The sequence below is a fragment of the Cyprinodon variegatus genome, unplaced genomic scaffold, assembly GCF_000732505.1.
Source record: "Cyprinodon variegatus isolate N-32 unplaced genomic scaffold, C_variegatus-1.0 Scaffold1012, whole genome shotgun sequence".
Lineage (NCBI taxonomy): Eukaryota > Metazoa > Chordata > Actinopteri > Cyprinodontiformes > Cyprinodontidae > Cyprinodon > Cyprinodon variegatus.
Genome location: NW_015151465.1, coordinates 206,329 through 224,991, shown reverse-complemented (window position 1 = coordinate 224,991; position 18,663 = coordinate 206,329). Strand labels below are relative to the sequence as shown.

The 18,663-nt window shown below is 39.3% G+C and overlaps 1 protein-coding gene across 2 annotated transcripts in view; it reads right to left on the bottom strand.

Moving 5' to 3' along the window:
• The window catches only part of skor1 (SKI family transcriptional corepressor 1), a 5,795-nt gene extending 3,124 nt beyond the window's left edge, over nt 1-2,671 (bottom strand). For both annotated transcript variants that reach the window (XM_015399433.1, XM_015399434.1), the window contains exons 1-3: nt 2,414-2,671; nt 395-2,106; nt 92-185 (exon numbers count right to left, since the gene is read on the bottom strand). In XM_015399433.1, the coding sequence (XP_015254919.1) occupies nt 92-185; nt 395-2,089 (1,789 nt within the window). In that variant the 5' untranslated portion in view covers nt 2,090-2,106; nt 2,414-2,671. The remainder of the gene's footprint in view (nt 1-91; nt 186-394; nt 2,107-2,413) is intronic.
• Nucleotides 2,672-18,663: the final 15,992 nt, after the last annotated feature.

The following is an 18,663-nucleotide window of genomic DNA, read 5'->3' as shown; positions in this document are numbered from 1 at the left end:
TATATATATATATATATATATATATATATATATATATATATATATATATATATATATAAACGCTGAAATGATGAACAAAAACTGTTTATACCGTTAGTTGAAAGTACCGCTGTCAGATAATTTGTTGGTCTGAAGTGATACGGACTGCTTCTTTGTTGCAGCTCAGCTCTGTCTGATGGGAAAACCTGGAAAAAAACAACTAAGTTTTGAGAAAATATTATAACTGAAATATGAAAAAAAAAAACATTAAAATGTGATAGATTACTTTTTAATTAAGATAAATATTTTGTTTTTGTTTTTACACAAATTTACCTATCATGAAAACAGTTATTTCATGCAAAAATACAAGAAACTCCTCATCTTATTGGCACTTTTTTGATTAAGAGCGACTCACCTCTGTGAACGGAGCAGCTATATGGTGTTGTGATAGTTGTTTGCTCTGCAGCTCTCTGTCTGAGGACTGGCTCACCTGCAGGCTCAGTTTCTGCGCCTCATTCTGGCTGCTCTCTGCGCTTTTCGGGGAGTCTTTCGGTGAAACGCTGCGCACCAAACCGATAGGACTCCTAGGCCCATGGTCCTGCTCCTCTGGCGTTCTGTTTGTCTCCACGTCCACGTCCGGATCACCCTCGCTGTCCACGCACGGGGACACGGACCGATAGCTCGAGCTCTCACTTAAAAAATCAGGCGATAAATAACCGGTGCGACAGCCGTTGTAGGCGCTTCTGTTGCCGTAAAGTTTGGCGATGCAGTCTGCGTCTTTGATGACCGGCCTGAAAGCGGACACGTAGCTTATTTTCCGCGTCGGGAGGCTTGTCTCCCCGGTGGGCCTTCCCTCGTCCCCGGATTTGTCGTCTTCGTTTCGTATGGACTGGGTGCTGGAGCAGCGGTCGGTATCCACCACGCTGTCTTTGGACGTGTTGGTGCTGCGGTCGCTGCTTTCGGAAATGTCCACCTCTGTCTGTCTGGTGGGACACAGCAGTTCGGCGGGTGGTTTGTGTGGAGTCTGCCCGTATGGGGGCAAGGGCAGCGGGCCCGCAGCAGGCCAGAACATGGGGAAGGAGGGATAGGCGCTGTCCTTGGTACCAGGCCACAGGACGCCCGGCAGCCCGGCTTTGCCCTGCTCACCCATCATCCCGTCCTCTTTCTTCTGGCACAGACCGAAAGCTGGGAAGCCATATGGATGAGGGAAGAGTGGCGGTGGTATTTTCTGCAGCATCCCAAAGCCTTTACTGGGAACCGGAATGACCGGGTAGCTGCGGGCGCTGCTGATAGCCCCCCGGGTGTCTTCACAGCCCAGGATTTTTGCAGGGATTTCGGGTGACTCTTGGGAGCGGTTGGGTCCCTGCAATTTTAGAGGAGAGCTGGACCCGGATCCATTCCCCGGAAGCGTCCTCTTGCGACTGCCCCCATTGAACATGGCCTTCACATCTTCCCACGCATGCATGATCTCCATGGGACTGTTTTTATCCGTCAGTTTGAGATGTCGCCTCCAGGAATTAAAATTAGCCGCATCCGGCTGCGTGTACTTGGACTCCGGTGTGCGATGGGAGTGAAATATAAATTTATTTGGGGAGAAATACATGTTGCAGTAGGAGCACTTGATGCATTTTGCTCTGGAGCTGTTGTATCTGGCAGGAATGAAGTTTCCACGGCTCCCCCAGGCGCACTCGTGGGAGACATCGAAGGCGAAATTTTCAGGAAGTTTAGGGGGTGAGTGCGCTCCTAGAAATGACTTACAAAGTCTTTCTGCTTCGCGTTTGGTGATCATCCCGCAGCGCCTGGAGGAGATTGGCATCGCTCCGGCTCTCCGCAGGATCTCCAGCTGTACAGGGGTGCACTGGACGCAGGTGATGCCCAGCGCCACGCGCCGGTTATGGATCTCGTTATAGCTGTAATTCTTTAACAATGTGTTTGATATTTGAGCAAGGCAGAGTCTCTCCTGGCCATCTATCACCAAAGACACGATGGGTATTCCGTACAGAACCGTTTCTCCAACTTGATTGGGTTTCAAGCTGGTGCTCGGGTAGGGAAGTTCTTGTTTGGAGTTAGGTGAGGAGCTGGAGTCTCGTCCCGCAGGTATGGAGTCCATCCTTGGAGACCTGAAGGCTAGAAACAGGACATTTAATTTGGACAGATCCTTCTTAAAACGCGATAAAAAACCTTCCCATGGAGTTTTAATCTGGACTTTATTATTCTAAGAACTAATTTAGGTAAAATTTTAACGCCAAAAGTGTGTATATATATATTATCCACAAGTTTAACGCAAATGTAATCATTTGCCACATAAAAAAAAAAAAATAATAATATTTACAATCAGTATTGAGCATTCCTGCAAACACTAGGATGAAAAAGACCGTGGCAGCTTTAGAAATGTAGAACCCAAGTTGCATCACTGCTTAAAATTCTGCCTCACCTTTAAGGTTCCTGCACGGACGTCCTCCGAAATCGAGTAAATGTGATCGAATGAATGCCGGAGAAATAATGATAAGTTTATCCTGGAGGGTCCAAATATGTTCGCTGATAGGACGTCTCCCTCCTGCTCGCTGACGTCTCGTCTCTCTCTGCTGCGCGGTCTCTGTACGCGGACGGTTTATGTTGCGCCACCAGCAGAAGCGGTGTCCACATGGCACGCAGACTGTAGTACAACCCCCCACCCCCCAAACACACACACACCCACACACAACACACTCCCACACACACAATAGGACAACGAAAGCAATGACAGCAAAACTTAGGGCGGGAAGCCTGCATTAAATATGGATTTATGACCAATGGAGATGATTTGGTGTGAGCCTGAAGGTCTGTGATGAACTCAGAAAAAAGTAAACAAAGTAAGCTCTTTATTCTAAGCATTATGAGCCACATGATCTTTATGCACTTATGCCGGATGTATTTTTTTAATGCAAAATAAACGGGGGCTGCGTTGGGATTCATTGATATAACAGACCTCCCTCTGACACATTGTCATGCGCGTGGATAAATGCCCAGTGCAGGCCTCTATCACGTGCTTGGTTCCCACGTATTCACCGTTTACAACCCACACGTGCCCGGACAACAATGTTAAGCAGCTGCTCCGGGGGTCCCTCTGTGTGAACTGCGCTCAGTGTTTTTTTTTTTTCTTCCCCCTTCAGCTCAAATAAAGGAATCAGACACAATGCTCCATAAGCGACCGGCATTTAAAGTTTCTGAATGTCAATAAAAGGTTTGGGTTAATCATTTTCACATGTCCCTCGCTCTGAGACAGGCGCTGATTTAATATTGATGAAGGTAACAGGATGACACGTTCTGCTTGGCCTCAGAGACTTCAGCGGGGCAGACCTGCACACAACAATAAAGAGTGTCATTGATGATAATAATAATAATAATAATAATAATAATAATAATAATAATAATAATAATAATAATACATATTATTATTATTCTAATTATTATAGCACATATACATACATTCATATATATATATATATATATATATATATATATATATATATATATATATATATGCAATTATTATATTTTTATTCTAGATAGATAGATATGCAGGTTGTGAATCACCTAATAATTACAATAAACGGTCAGAACATTTATGTGGAATAGGTTTCGTGAAGCTTGTTTAATTATTTACATATTTTTTACATCTTATTTTAACTCGAATTGTCATCAGCAACATCATTTTTTTCTTAAAAATATGATCTAAATATTTTATCTACTGATCTAATTTGCTTTTGGATATAATTGGATTTTAAAATGCCAGATATAAAAACATTGAGTTAAAATACAAGGCCTTGTAAAAATGGTGGAAATAAAGACAATTTTAATTGCTGTAGCCTATTGTTGAGTATCAGTGACGGTCATCAGTGGATCATAAAAACTGAGGGTTTTCAGTAAACCAATCTTTATAAAGTTCAAGGATCCTAAATCCTCTTTCAAGCATTCAAATAAATCTACATAAACATTTCAAAAGTCTTAATAACATCCACTTCAGTATTTATTTTCAAATTTTGCTCATATTTTTAAAGACTACAAATCTGACATTCTCTTGCCTCAGGAAATAATATTCACTTATAATATCAAACTGCTCCAAACATAAATATAAAGATAGATAAAAAAACAAAAAAAAACACAGATAAAATAAAAAATTATTGAGGTCAGCGTTAGGTTCAAGCTGATTCCAGCTCTCTGTAAGGCAGAACAGCTCATTTAAAAGTGTCTCTGCATTAATCACAGCGCTGCATCAAAGTATGATAATCACCTGAACACTCTATTAAAATAAAAGTGGCAGCCCTGGGGAAATCTTACCTTGCTCTTTAATTGTTTTGAGTCTTTGATAGGCTTTTAATTCAAGATTAATTTATGCATTCTTAAATAACTCTACATATGATTAATAAGCTTGAAAATTAAAAGGAGACTGAAGCAATTATAACAAGTGGTTGGTCATCACCTCATTAGGTGATGTTAGAATGATGCAGTTTGTGAGTGTTTTCCTGATTGGGCGTGACATTGATAGTAAGACAGATTTTTTTTTTAAAGAAAAAATGTGCCGCAGGCTAATTATTCTCAATATTTTTTTACTATTTACTCTCTTGTGTAGTCAAGATGCAAGATGTTTCACTTTTGGCTGAGCGAAAGTAGGGATGGATTGCACAGGTGACTCCACATTGTTAGAGCAGAATCGGAAGAGAAAGATCAGCTGTTTGAGAGGCCACAGGAGAGGTGTTGAGAATACAGTAAGACTTGCTAAATGGTCGCTAATGCGTAAACAAGACATAAGCTCTTTCCTGCTTGGATGTTTATTTGTCTCCTAAAAGCCCACCACTGGGTCTTGACCCCCACATCCTGCCCTGCTAAACAGAACATTTTATCCTCCAAGGCGGAGTAGTGTAGTGGCATAGTATGTGTGTGTGTGTGTTTGAGAATGGGAAAGAGAATCAAAGTGGGAGAGGGATGGGGTGGGGTTCATCACTGCATCAAATGAGACTGTGCACAGGAACCCTTTTGTCACAGGGAGGGACTCATCTGCCAATGGTGAGCTGTGAGGTCCTGGGGGAAAGAAGGAACAAAGGTGCTAAAAGGCTGCGTGACAATGACGCTGCTCCAAGGAGAGCCTTCAAGAGTGGGACACAGGCTGCACAGGACAAGCTGTGCCAATCACTCTGCAATTATTGCTATCTGTGTGTGAGTGTGTGTGTGTTATCCAGGGGCCTTGTGTGGGTATTCATGGAGAGGAGCAAGGACACATGCTGCTGTGTCTCTCTGAGCTTTCCTTGTAATGTAGAGCTGAACCAAAGCTCTTCAAGGCAGTAATCTGGAGGTAATCAACAGCCTTTTGGTTTGACAAAGATGACCTCCTTTGCATCATCTCATCCATTACTGAAAAGAAATAATTTTGCAACACTTACAAGGTTTTTAGCCACTTAGATTATCCTTAATTCAATATCTTCTGGTATGTTTGAAAGACTTTCACTGACAAAGAGTTTAAATAAGTCAGAGAATGAAGTGTGATACCCAGGAGAGATGATCACCTCTTTGCTAAACAAAGAAACCAATACAAAACCTTGCAAAAATAATCCATAAACCTGGAACTACCTTAAAAGGCCCTTTAAAATGTGTTTCTACTGGTTTACCACATGTAGACATCAACGTTTATGCTCCTTAATTTTTGGAATAAGCTCTGACCTTTGTTTACTTAGTAGCTCTGGGTTTATGATTGGTGCTGCCGTGCTGTAATGTTACTATTCAGAAATTCTCTGATTCCCTGCAGCCTTAACACTGATTTCCTTACAGTATTTACCTGTATTTATTACTACTGTCTTACTACTGTCCCTACTACTTAATCCCACAGCATAATGCTACCCCCTCCGTGCTAATTTGGCTGGATAGCCGCGTCTTGTTTTGCAGTTGTAAGGCACACTTTCCCTTTTCTACAGAGGTCTGTAAAATTTTAAAAGTTTTGTTAATGTCTTAAAACTTTTTCAAATCTATTTTTAACAACCAGTCTATTTCATTTGTCTCCATGTTGCTGTTTGTTCAACCAACACACCGCTGAGGCCTTCACAGAATAGCTGTATTTATTACTGAGGTGAAATTATATTGGAGTAAAAGGGGGCAATTAAACAATTCACCACAAAATTTAGGTTGTTAGTTTTAAAGAAAGTGTGAAAGCGATGTATTAGTCTTCTTTCGTTTAGAAATTCTGCACCACTTTGTGTTGAGCTGCTGCATTAAATGTGAGCAAGGCACTGAGGTCTGATGGTTTAATGTAATAAAATGTGGTAATTACTATCTTAAACAGTTTTTTGTATAAATATGATCAAGTAGACATATAATCTGTTTTTAAGAAATTATTCATTCCTAAAAGCAGCTCTTAAACTTTTTTTTTTTATTGTTATTAATCTTTTTATATAAGGGGGTGAGGGTTACATGTAGTGTTTACGGTGTTGCAATAAAAAGCCAATGCAGAAATTTGTCTACATCCCAACCCCAAGCGGTTTTCAAAAGTGTAATGAGGAGTCAAGTGAGAATGGGAATTATCGTAATGATAACAAAGGTCTGTGCACCATAGCTTGGGGCTATATTGTAGGGCATTACCATAAAGATGTGATGCGCTTGTATTGTAAGGGCTTTTCCTTTTTTTTTCTTGAACAGAGCAGGCCAAAGCGATAATAACTATTAGTAGATGACAGTGCTTTTCTGGATTCCAGCTGTGGAACCCAAATTTCCATACAGATAGAATGGCTCTGGGTGGATGATATGGGAATGTGGGGGAAGGGGCTGGGCAACTCCATAGAAACGTTGGGGCACACATGTCCATCACACATGCTCGCGGTCATAATGTGAAAGTGGTAAGTCTCAGCTCTGGACTCAGTCTTGGTGTCCTCCAGAGAAATTCAAAGTGAGGAGGCAATGTCAGGGTCTCTGGCTTGAAGATCCAGCGAGTCTCGGAGGAGGAACTGTCCAGGGTGCTGAAACTTAACACTGTTTTGCTCTGCTGACAACTTTCAAAATCTGGAGGTGTAAAGTGTGTATATGTGTGTGAACAGCAAACTAGAGATTTCCATCAAGATACCACATGTGAAAGGGTGTGCAACATACTTATCACAGTGTCTAACAAAAACAAAACACTTTCTAGTGGCAACATTTGTAAAAGGAAACAGGTCAGAAAGCGAATGTAGTAAATTAAAATAAAAATATGCTGCTTGGGTGTTTTTTTAAACACATTTTTGAATGCATTTGCAAAAACATCCATTGTATTGCTACACAATATTACAAATTAAAACCTTTTTCTAACAGTAATCATGTCATCTACAGGGCAAAGTAAGCCATAAATACATGTACAGCAACACCTTACATGTAAAGCTCCAACATTTAAAATTCAGGTACACACACACACAATAAAAAATAACAACAAACAACCAAAATAGTTTCAAGGATAAAATTAATGGGTGCAAACCCAGGACACAAATCAAAATTGATAGTGTATGTAAACTTCTACTCAGCACTGTACTGTGCTCTTACGTCTTTCTTACTCTTTCTTACTCTCAGACGTCCATGCTGTGTTTGCATCGACGCAGTTCCAAAGCTGTCAAGCTCCTCCTTTAAGGGTCAAAATAGTAATTAGTTAAGCAAAGTGATTAATCCAACGTGAGCGACAGCTCTCGTCCCAGAAAGGACTTAAAGATGTGAGAAATCAGGGTTGAGTGAGCTCCAAAGCGTGTGTGACTGAAAGCGTAACAAACAATCTTTTTGAGGAGGTTAGGTTAATGATAGCTGGGTGTGAGTTGCTTAAGAATTCAAGGCTCTGGTCTCTTGTGTTCATCTCAATGAGGTGGTGTAAATAAGTACACAAACATCTGTAAACAATAGCTACAGTGGATTTTTCTCAAACAAACACAGATGCTCAAAAGTAGGCCCAAGAGATAGGGTAAGTAATAGGTCCTGAATCCTGGGACTAGCTAGCTTTACTTCTTTTCCTTTTCTCTTTTTTTTTTTGTTATTTGACACATGCTGTGTGCGTTTATGTGAGGGCAAAGCTTGCAGGAAGGAGACAAAGATAGTGAGAGCAGGGAGCGTGAGGACACCAATCACCCTGTAATTATCCCCCTGGTGTGTAAACTGCCCAACTCTCTGTCCTTGATAGATTCACCTGACCCAATAACACAACACGCAGCCTCAATGGACTGCAGGCGGAATAAAGACAACATCGTAGATCAGCTGGGGATCAGCAGTGAGACAAAGACCTAACATCTGGGAAATGTGGTGAAATTAAAGGACTAGAAACAAACCAATCCTGTAGCAGCTCTACGTTAATAGCCTGGAAGCTGCATTTGGAAAAAGCAAAACTGAAGCAACACAGGATTCAATTTGATTTGATATTAAAGAAACAGCCCTCGGCATCTCAATTCTTCTCTCTTGTTCTTGTTTCCTCTCCTGCTCCCATCAGTCTGTTACCTTAGAGTGATGCATTAAGCCATTTAAATTAACAATGGAACAGCTTATCCTAATATGCTCATTCCCAAGGAGGGCCTTGGATGTTTGCTGGAGTGGGACATAAACCCTACCTCTATCCTCAGGCAGGGCAGTGATGCATAGCACTCCTTCCAAATAGCCAAAACAATCTGGCCATCCCTCCGTCCAAAAAAGGCAAACATTCGCATAATGGTGCACAAAGACTGAATAACACCACATAGCCCACTTTATGGACACAGAAACATCGCCTGCCCAACATGAGTAATTACATGTTATATCTAAGATGGAAAAACAGGGAAAGAAGCAGTAAATACACCAACGTTCTCTAAAGGAAATTGCTTCTTTCTTCTTTTTGAAGCAGCCAATCTTCCACTGTAGTTTTCTTTATGAACTTCAGCACTGGTGTATATCGTACATTTTGATGTCTAAATCATTCATAGTGAGGCCATGGTCAGCTGAATACAAATGAGGATACAGTGGGTGCTCCGTCTGTCCCTGAGGGGCTGAGCAGAAATAGATCTGAGAAAAGCAGTTTGATTGATGGTGCTACACTCTGAATAATCATCGTATCAGAGGTCAAACCACTTCACTGCCATGCATTATATCATTAATTACAGACATAAAAAAACAATAGGGCCATGTCCATATGTTTCAAGTGTGCTTATTCCCCCTTCTTCACCCACTGAGTCGTTTTACAATTACTGCAGCTTATCAACCTTAGAAAGGAGGAAAATAGAGGCACCCATAAGAAACTCAATGCATTCTCAGAACATTGCACTAGGAAAATGTGGTAGTAATTACACAAGATGAGAGAGACACATTTGGTTCTCACAGTTACATATGCAATTAAAATATTATTCATTACCTCTTAAATAAAAGCCCGATCCTGAAATCCCATTAAATTTGGGATAATTGTGTGTGTTTAATTATAAGCTGTGGCACGGTGGAAGAAAGGAAGGAGGGAAGTTTCGGAGAAAGTAACAGAATGCTCTGTGACCCAGATAGCAGGGGAGACATTTTGTTTTAAAAGTGACCTTGCTGTGAAACGTCAGCTCAGAATAGCTCAGAGTGCAACAGCCCCACTGCTTCTTCTGCTCTGGATAAACCAAGTTGCAAACAGCGAATAGCTGCAGTTCCATTATAACTACAGAAGAAAATCTTACTATGATGCTGCACTTTTAAGTTTAGTACAGCTTTTACATTTGGAGTAGCTGCAGGGAAACTGTTGGCCTTCCTAAGTAGCAGTATTTTTATGGATAGTTTGAAGAAAGCCATGAGTTGTTGAATGTGAAGAAGGGATTAAAGTGAAAAAGAGCAAGTCGTCTGTACTTAAAAAAAACTCCCATTGTCACATGGAGCTTTGCCTTATCTTCATATCCTGAGATGAAACTTTAGGACATTGAAGTTCAGCTCAGCCCAAATGTCAGAAAAGGTCACTATCATTATTATACGAAATGTAAGAGAAACACATTTATTAAATGGTAATTTAACCTCTTACATTAGGTTTGTTGAAAATGTAGGCCAAGCATGTCAATGAACTTTAAAAAACAAGTTTAGGTTTGTCTTGACTCTTACAGGTTTCCTCATATTTCTTCTCCATAAATTATCTCAAATCATTAAATACATTTTCATATCAAGAATAAGTATATTCAGTAAGGATTTAATATGATATGGATAAACTCAAACAAACCTTTCCCTAAGTGAAACTTTAATGGCTATTACTGTTCAAATTTATTAGGTAAACTTAGGCTTTATATCTGACTGCCATGTATAATCATGAATAGATTTTATTTGAACCTTTCTCACCACATGAAGTAAACTTAAAAGTTTACTTTACTAAGAAAATATCATCATGCCTAAACCTGAGTAGGAGGATTTCAGCCAGTTAGCAGTGATGGTTTTAAAAACTAAAAAATGCTTGAAGAAATAATCTGAGATTAAACTCCATAGTGCACCTATGGTGCAACAGTTTGTCACTAGAGAACTTCTCCAGCTCTGCAATAGCTTCGTGCAATAAGTAGCAGCCATGGTTTGGTTTGGAAATGGGTTAGAAATGAATGGAAATCAATGGAAAGCCCCCACAAAGATATAGAGAAGTAATACGAGTGTGTTTGTACATCTATGTCTGTTCCTAGAAATTTTTTTTTCATTAATTATGTTAGGTTTGTTGGGAGCCGATGATCCAATTGGAAGTATAGATGACATCCATTTCCTCATCTTTTAAAACAATTACTTACACACACTTGTGTTGTTGGGATGCAATGTCCAATAGGCGCTGTGAGTGGGAGAATGCTTTGCTAGGAGGGATTCTAAACTAAGTTGATGTTTAACTATTCATTTAGGCATTAATTTTGAAAGATAAAAAAATCATTATTTTCAAGACAAATGTTAATGTTTCTATCCAACCTTTAGTTAGCAATGGGGGGGTTGTTTCACACCCTTCTTCCTCTCTTTGCACTTTCTTCAGCTGAAAAACAAGGACCTATAATTATTTGTAAAATAAAGGACCAGTATCCATCACTGATATTAGGGTTTAACCAATTTAAAACGTTTGTCCAAGTCAAGCAAAAAAAAAAACTGGAGCCTGACAAAGAACAAAATAAGTTTAAAATTTGATGTTTACTTGCAGATAATTTTCAATCAATGATGAGGCAAAGGCTATAGGCTATAATATTGTCTGCTATCCTCAGCCATATGGCCTCAAATGTGTATTGAAAAGAACAAAGTGCATACAACACATGTTGGGGATAGGCTATTCTTCTTCAGGGCATTTCAGTTTAGAAGGTTTCAGTTTAGAAGGTTTAACAGTGTGGTAGAAATAAACAAGTTTTTTAACATGGGAGATGAAATACAGCATCAGGTATAAAGCATTATCATCCGTTCAGTGGTGCATTTGGAAGAAAGCCAGTATATCCTAAATAATGAAGGTCAATCTTATCTACAATTTGATGTCAGGTATCTTTCTGTGGAGATCTAAGATCTTAACCAATTAGAGAATGATTAGAAGAACAATTTTTTTTTTAAATGGTGTTTTGGTCAGTTCCTTGGAGTTTCCATGATTCACCAGCTCACCATGGCACTATCCAAGAATGACACTGGCAACATCCAGCTATCTTAGTGGCAACAATGAACTGCACAATAGAGAGTCCTACAGACCAAGGAATGAAACCATGAACCAAAGTCTCTAAGTTATTCTAAGTGTGAAAAAAATACTTTTCACAGTAACAAGCCAGTAACCAGTAACAAGCTGGGGCTCATGGTAAGATGAATTAGCTCTAAACAGAGCTGAAAAACTATGAAAAAAGTAAAAATGTATGCACATATCTAAATAATATAGCTAAATATAGAGAAACTATGGCATTTTATTCCGTGCTGTCACCCAATAAGAATCCCATACTAGCCCAGTCCTAATAAATGCATAGCTTTGTGTAATCAAGACAACATGCACATAAGTAAAAATTTCAGTACAGCAAGAAAAACGCCTTTTCTTGCTGTTGAGAAAACTCCTGATATCTAAATCCATCTCCTACTCAGAAAGTTATTTATTTCCCTTAGATTTTTTCTTCACACTCTTTTTGCTGCCTGTATAAGGGTAATCTGATGCATGGGATGTGTGCTGGTCCTGGCCCGGCGTCTCCTGCTGGCTCGCTCCGAGCTGCTTGGCTCGGCCCGGTGGCTTCAACCTGCAGGCAGCCATAGGACAGCCCAAGCGGAGCTGTCTGCCACTCCTGTGCTTCATTAGGAAACAAAATATAAGGTTTCCACTCCATTAGGAATGACTTTAGGAGTGAAAGCACATAAGACGCCGACTCACCTCATCAACAATGCATTGCAATAACGGCTGAGGATGAATGAGAGCGAGCAGAAGGGAGAGAGAGGGAGGGGAGAAAAAAAACAGCATTAGCTTTTATGCGATGTCTTTACAGCAGAGTGGATGGGAGAAAAATCATTAATGCAATAAAATGTGGTCAGATTAATCAAATGCCTCAAACTCTTATGAAAATATTACAAGGGGAGAATTTTCTATTACATCTAATGGTATCTAATTTAATACTGGCAGTTAAAGGCTTGGGCATCTATTTATTGTGAAACACAATTTAGGAAGTTTAAAGGGAAGCAGTGAAGCATGCGTGCAGCATAGCCTTCAGGACCGTAGGTAAAGATTTTTCCCTGCTATTTTCTCACTACCAACTCGTAAAATCTTCTCATTACACACTGTAGCTTTCTGTGAGTTCCTTTTTATTTTATTTTTTTTGTGGGTGGGCAATATGTAATTAGCGTGTCATAATCAAAATGACCCACTCGGCCACTTTATGTTCAGCAAAGCAGAATGACTGCGCCAGTGGTGGCAATCTGTGGGCATGTGCTAACATTATTAGCATAATGAAAATATACAAATGTTAATAGCAAGCCCACTTCATGCGGACAAGGATCTGAAGAATGTGGGCAAACAGTCAGATACAAACAGTGGTTATGTAAATGATTTAAAAGAGGGAAAGAAAAAAATGTATTTTTTTTTCTGTTTTAAAAACAATCCGCAAAAAGTGTCATTCCCTCTCATCGCACATCTTCTACAAAGGACTGCAGAGAATCACGTTTTCAATTAAAACCTCATTCGCTTGTAAGTTCAGATGAAATCATGTTGTGAATTAGCAGACGAATTTACATACTGGGACGCCTGCCAGTGTGCAAGGGGAGGCTAATTTACCTTAAAGATTGATTTTTTTTTTCTTCCTCTTCTTTCTTGAAAGGATTTCAGTGACGGCGTGGGAGCAATGATGCAGATTTGAGATCTGGGAAAACATTTACCAAAAAATCCAGAGGCAACAAAGGAAACCGAACTGCGAGATGTGAAAGCCTCCACTTAGTGAGGGAAAGAGTTTCTGCAAAGTTAGAACAAGGAAAAGAAAAACATTTTTAAAACCTCCACAAGGACACCAGTGCTGAAGCCATTAACAGTAAGTGTTTTTGGTAATGGCTTCAACAAAATGGATCACAAATTAGGAAGGACATGTTGAAACTATTCATTCTTGATTATTGATTTAAAAATATTCACGCATTTCAAACAGGCGACAAGCAACAAAGAAGTTGCAAGCAATCTCGTCATCATTGAGAGACAAATTATTGCTGCTACTCAGGTATAATTAAGAAAAAAACATCAATAGAAAGGGTTGGTGTTTATGATTCTTTGAAAGTTTCTGAGGCTCTACACCTGCATGAAGCAACTCCTGATGCTTGAGAAAACACTTTCAATCAACCGCCCATCTAGCTGCAGATTGTCCACATTAAATCACTTGCTCATTTTGTGAGGCCTTGTCCGACAAAAGCGCCGCAGCTCTTATTGATTCATCCTCTCAATTAAATAAAGCTTTGCTCCCTCTACACCTTGTAAATACCCAGAGACCCCCCACCCTGCACAATATCCATTCTCCTTACTCTGTTCACCTTATCAGTCTGCACGGAAAATTAATTCCCCCCTCTGCCGCTGAAATAACTATAATTGCAAACTACACAGAGAGAGAAATTGGAAAGAGAGGTTTTAATATACATTTCCAGGTGTATTCTCCATTTGTTCAAGTCAATAACATTTTTTCATTAACATTTGTAATAATGAAAAAAGAGAGAAGTTCTGTCCCCTGTTCATTTTCTTTTTAATTCAGACATGAATTCACTCATTCCTAACTGTTATGAGCTGCACTTTCTCATCCAATTTGCTTTAAATCCTCTAAATGAGATTATTGCTGGCTATCAACCATAAAAAAAATTCAATTTCCATATTTATCAGCTGAATGAGCCACATCACACAATAAGTGATTGAGTGCTTATGTCGCACTTTAATAGAACAGAAAATCGAGAAAATCAATATGATAAACAAGTAACTAAATGAGTGTAACTTGTTTCACATTTAACCTCTTTGGAAATTCCTTAAATATTTGGGTTGGAAAACATTACTCCTATAATGTAAAGATACTTCTTCCTCTATAGACTGAGCAGGCAAGAAGTACAGATGAACGGCTAATACTTTTTTTTTTGCCCTCACTTGCCCAACTGATTACTAAGGTGGAAGGAAACAGAACTCTGCATCAGCTCTCTGCTTATCTGTTGTGGTTGTTGTGACATCGACTTTTTGCCTTTAGCAAATAATGACACATTTCTAACTCAAATATTTTTTCATCTAAGTTTCCCTGTTTCCAGAATGCAGCATACAATTTCACCAGGGCCTTTCAAATTCACGGGGTCACCAGGTATTATTTGGGTGTAATAAATCATTTTAGTATAAAAATAATTGACATAATCATAAAAATGCTTAGATCATATATATATATATATATCAATTATAATCCATTTGGGCTGTGCAGTGGGTAGCGCTGCTGCCTTGCAGCAAGAGGGATCTGGGTTCAATTCCCGGCCCGGGGTCTGCAAGGAGTTTGCATGTTCTCCCTAAGCATGCTTGGGTTCTCTCTGGGTACACTGGCTTCCTCCCACTGTCCAAAAACATGACTGTTAGGTTAACTGGCTTCTCTAAAATCTCATTCGGTGTGAGTGTGTGTGTGAATGGTTGTTTGTCCTGTTTGTCTCTGTGTTGCCTTGCGATTGACTGGTGACCTTTCCAGGGTGTACATCGTCTCTCGCCCAATGACAGGGATAAAGCGTGAGAGAAAATGGATGGATAATCCATTTGCATTTTATCTGAGTATTTTGTAATACACTTGAAAAATACATTGAAAGATATATTTATCACACTGCAAAAAAATATATCTAAATAAGTAATTTTTCTTGCAATAAGTGCATTTTTTCTTGAAATGAGGAGGTAAGTGAGACACTTTGCCAATGGAACAAGACAATTTACATTTAAAATAAGAAAAAACAATAGCCTTGTCTTATTTCAAGAGCATTTTATCTAATTATCTTACTTTAAGAGTAAAAGTACTCATTCCATTGGCAAATTATCTTATTTACCTACTCAAATTAAGATTAAATGCACTTAACTGAAGAAATTTTTGCTCATTTCTAGATTGTTTTTGCAGTGCATGATGATTGTTTCTGTTTGGGCCGCTATTTGGTAAAGCCATTTGTCAAAGCCATATAAAATCAGCTCCTTACAGTAAGCTCAAATGAAGTAAGTAACAAGCATTTTTATATGCACTAATTAATGCAAGGGTGGTACAATTTGCCCCACAATAAATGGCACCAATATCTACATAAGTCTGAAATAAAATAATGAAAACTGCAAAGGTAGGAATGGCATACAGTATGGGCCCCTTTAATTTCTCTGATTATTTTAGTAGGTAATTCAATTGAAAACCAGGCTAGGTATATTATTCTAATATTTTCTTAAGGTGCTTATATTGTAAAAAAAAATTGAGGGTGCTGTAATTGTACACGCAATTCATGTTTGTCATGTAACAATGACTGACTTTTGATTGTTATTGCCCCCCCACTCTCCAAGGCCATGCTGCCCCGGGCAAAAAATTATATCAGAAAAACTGTTAAGCAACCTGTGTCACTTTGTTGAACAATTGTATTTTGTACTTACTTGTCTAATATTCATCCTGACTTGTATTTTTAAGTCTCCCTCCTATTTTCGCCTTTGTATTTTGATGAACACATTAGTCCAATCAAAAACTAGGGAGAAAGAAGGGGGAAAGAATGAGCCAACACAACAGACTTAATCAATCAGAAAGCTCTTAGCTAGCGGCTGCATACACATTAGGCCACATCTTGAAGATTTTTCAGAGCAAACCGTGGAGCAAAACTCCATTACCTCCTGACACAAAATGCAAATGTATCACAACATGGGGTGGGAAGGAATTAAAGACCCTTCTCTAATCAATGACAAACCAGGATGAAACCCTCTCTTCCGTGGATCTGCCATAGGCGAACTCCAAGTCCCCATGAAAACAAACACACATGGTCACAGGCAAACTGACAGACCCTTTCTGGCATCGGGTGGTCGGAGATTCTCATGCCACGATAGCCAATGAGTTAAAATTCATTATATACTAAACACCTTTTGGTTAAAACCAAAACAGCAATAATAATTTTAAACCAATTAAAACAATATCAAAAGTTAATTCATTAAATATATTAATTTTTCATAAAAAAACATGTTTACTGATATTTATCTATTTATACAGATATAAGAAAAAATATACATAAAGCCCTGAAAATTTTTTTTTCTGTTCTTATTCAATATAATAATCTACTATTTATTACTTTGATATTTTATTGAAATCATAACAATAAGTTGATGTTAGCAGATCAATCAACTGGGACATCTTTTTAGTTTTATAAAGAGCGATTGGTGTTTACCAGACATGACTGTCCATTGCTTTCATGACTGTCGAAACCCTTCAAAATTTTTTATTTTTTTTTTTTTTAAGTGAAGTAAAAGCATATTGTTAAGCCACCTAGCATACAGTGCACAGTATAATATCACGGATGCTTAATGTGGAGCTTTTTGCGCTTCAAACAGAAGGAGAAAATCCTGAGACTTAAGCTTGTATCTCATGAAAAGGATTTATTTGTACCTTGATACTACTTCCCTTATTCATTTAACATTTCTTTAATTTGTGCTACTAAGTCAGAAATTGTAAAAAAAAAAAAAAAAAAAAACACTGGATAAATTCCATATGTCTAAAATGCATACAACCATGTAATAGTTACAGGACTATGAAAGCCTAGTGTACCAGTTATGATACAAAGCCATTGGGAAAACCAGGCATTGCCTTTTTGTCTGCCAAAACCCTTCTAATATATGGGTTTTCTTTTGGACTTTATCTTACATCAGTCTGTAAGAGGATATTTAAAAATCTGATTAAATCTGGTGATGAGCGTGGATCCAGCCTGTGAGGTGAAGGTAAGAGCTGTCTATGTTCTACTGGGCTCTGTTCTGCTCAGACAGATGCACTGGTCTACGTAAATGACAGCCTGAGCCTGAGGATGTCTTCTGGCTGCCACGCGGCCTGCTACAGCCTGCTACAGCCTGCAGGTGAAGTGTCTGCGGCGCCATATGGAGCGGGGAAAATTAACAACAAGAGGAAATTCTCCACAACAGCGGGAGGTCTCGCTAGTCTCTCCTCCAAACAAAATTTAGAGACGTAGAGAAACAAGAGAGGGGGAGTGATAAAATTAATGGGGTTCGACGTTCTAACACAACACCGACGGCAATGTTTGCACAGAAAAACAAGAATTCCCTTTACAGTTTAGTCATAATGCACTCCTGCATTATAAATCAGTGGCTGGCTGGAGCAGTTTGACCCACTCCATAAATGTACATTAACCCTGCTGGCTCTCCTTCCTCCAATTCTTGTTTGCTTCTGTTACTGCAGGTGAGTCGCCTCCATCCCTGGTGGCTTCTTATGCTCACTGCCATGATAGCAGAGGTGCCCCCCCATGAAGCCTCACTTGGTTTGGGTCATTGATTACAAAGAGCCTCCTGGTTTTGTCTGACAGATGTGAATCCATGCTATTTAATTTGGAGAGTTACCCTCAACGGGACCACCATTAGCTATCCAATCTGACCACAAATAGCGTTCCATTAAGCAGAGAGTTTGAGAAGCTCTCGTGGTGCGTTTCCTGACAGCATGGAGGGAGCCTCTGCGAATTACACTGAATGTTAAGGGCTTGGTTTTTTAAACAAAAGGAAGATTTTACTTTAAGAAAGACTTTTGTTTTAGAGTTGCATTAAGAGCTGCCTCAGTGGGATTCTTCAGGCATATTAGAGCTCAAACTGTCCTTGTTTATGTCATGTTGGTTTGTAGTGTTTTGACCAACAGGCAGAATCATATAAAGAACCAGTGAATGTTTACATTTTAGTTATAAAATGCAAAAAAGAACTGGAAGCGGAGAACTGCAGGAAGACATTTGTAGCTTCCTGGTTGGTTTGAGAGATGAATTAGAGGTTGCTTGGATCTGTAAGTATTTGATTCAGCGGGCTTTGCTCACTGTACCCCAGAGGTCCAGGGGAGTGGGGGTGAGATCCGAGAGCATTGGTACTTGCAAGAGACATCGTGCTGGAAAGCGGGCAGGCAGGTGATGAAGGTTGAGAACTGCTGCACACAGGTAAGACCTTTCCCATGAAGATCAGAGACAAACTGAGATTCAATGGTAGTCATCGGTTGTAAACATCCGGTGAAGAGAGATGACTCTTCGCCTCCTTATATACATGCTTGATTTAGATATGTTTTCAGGTAT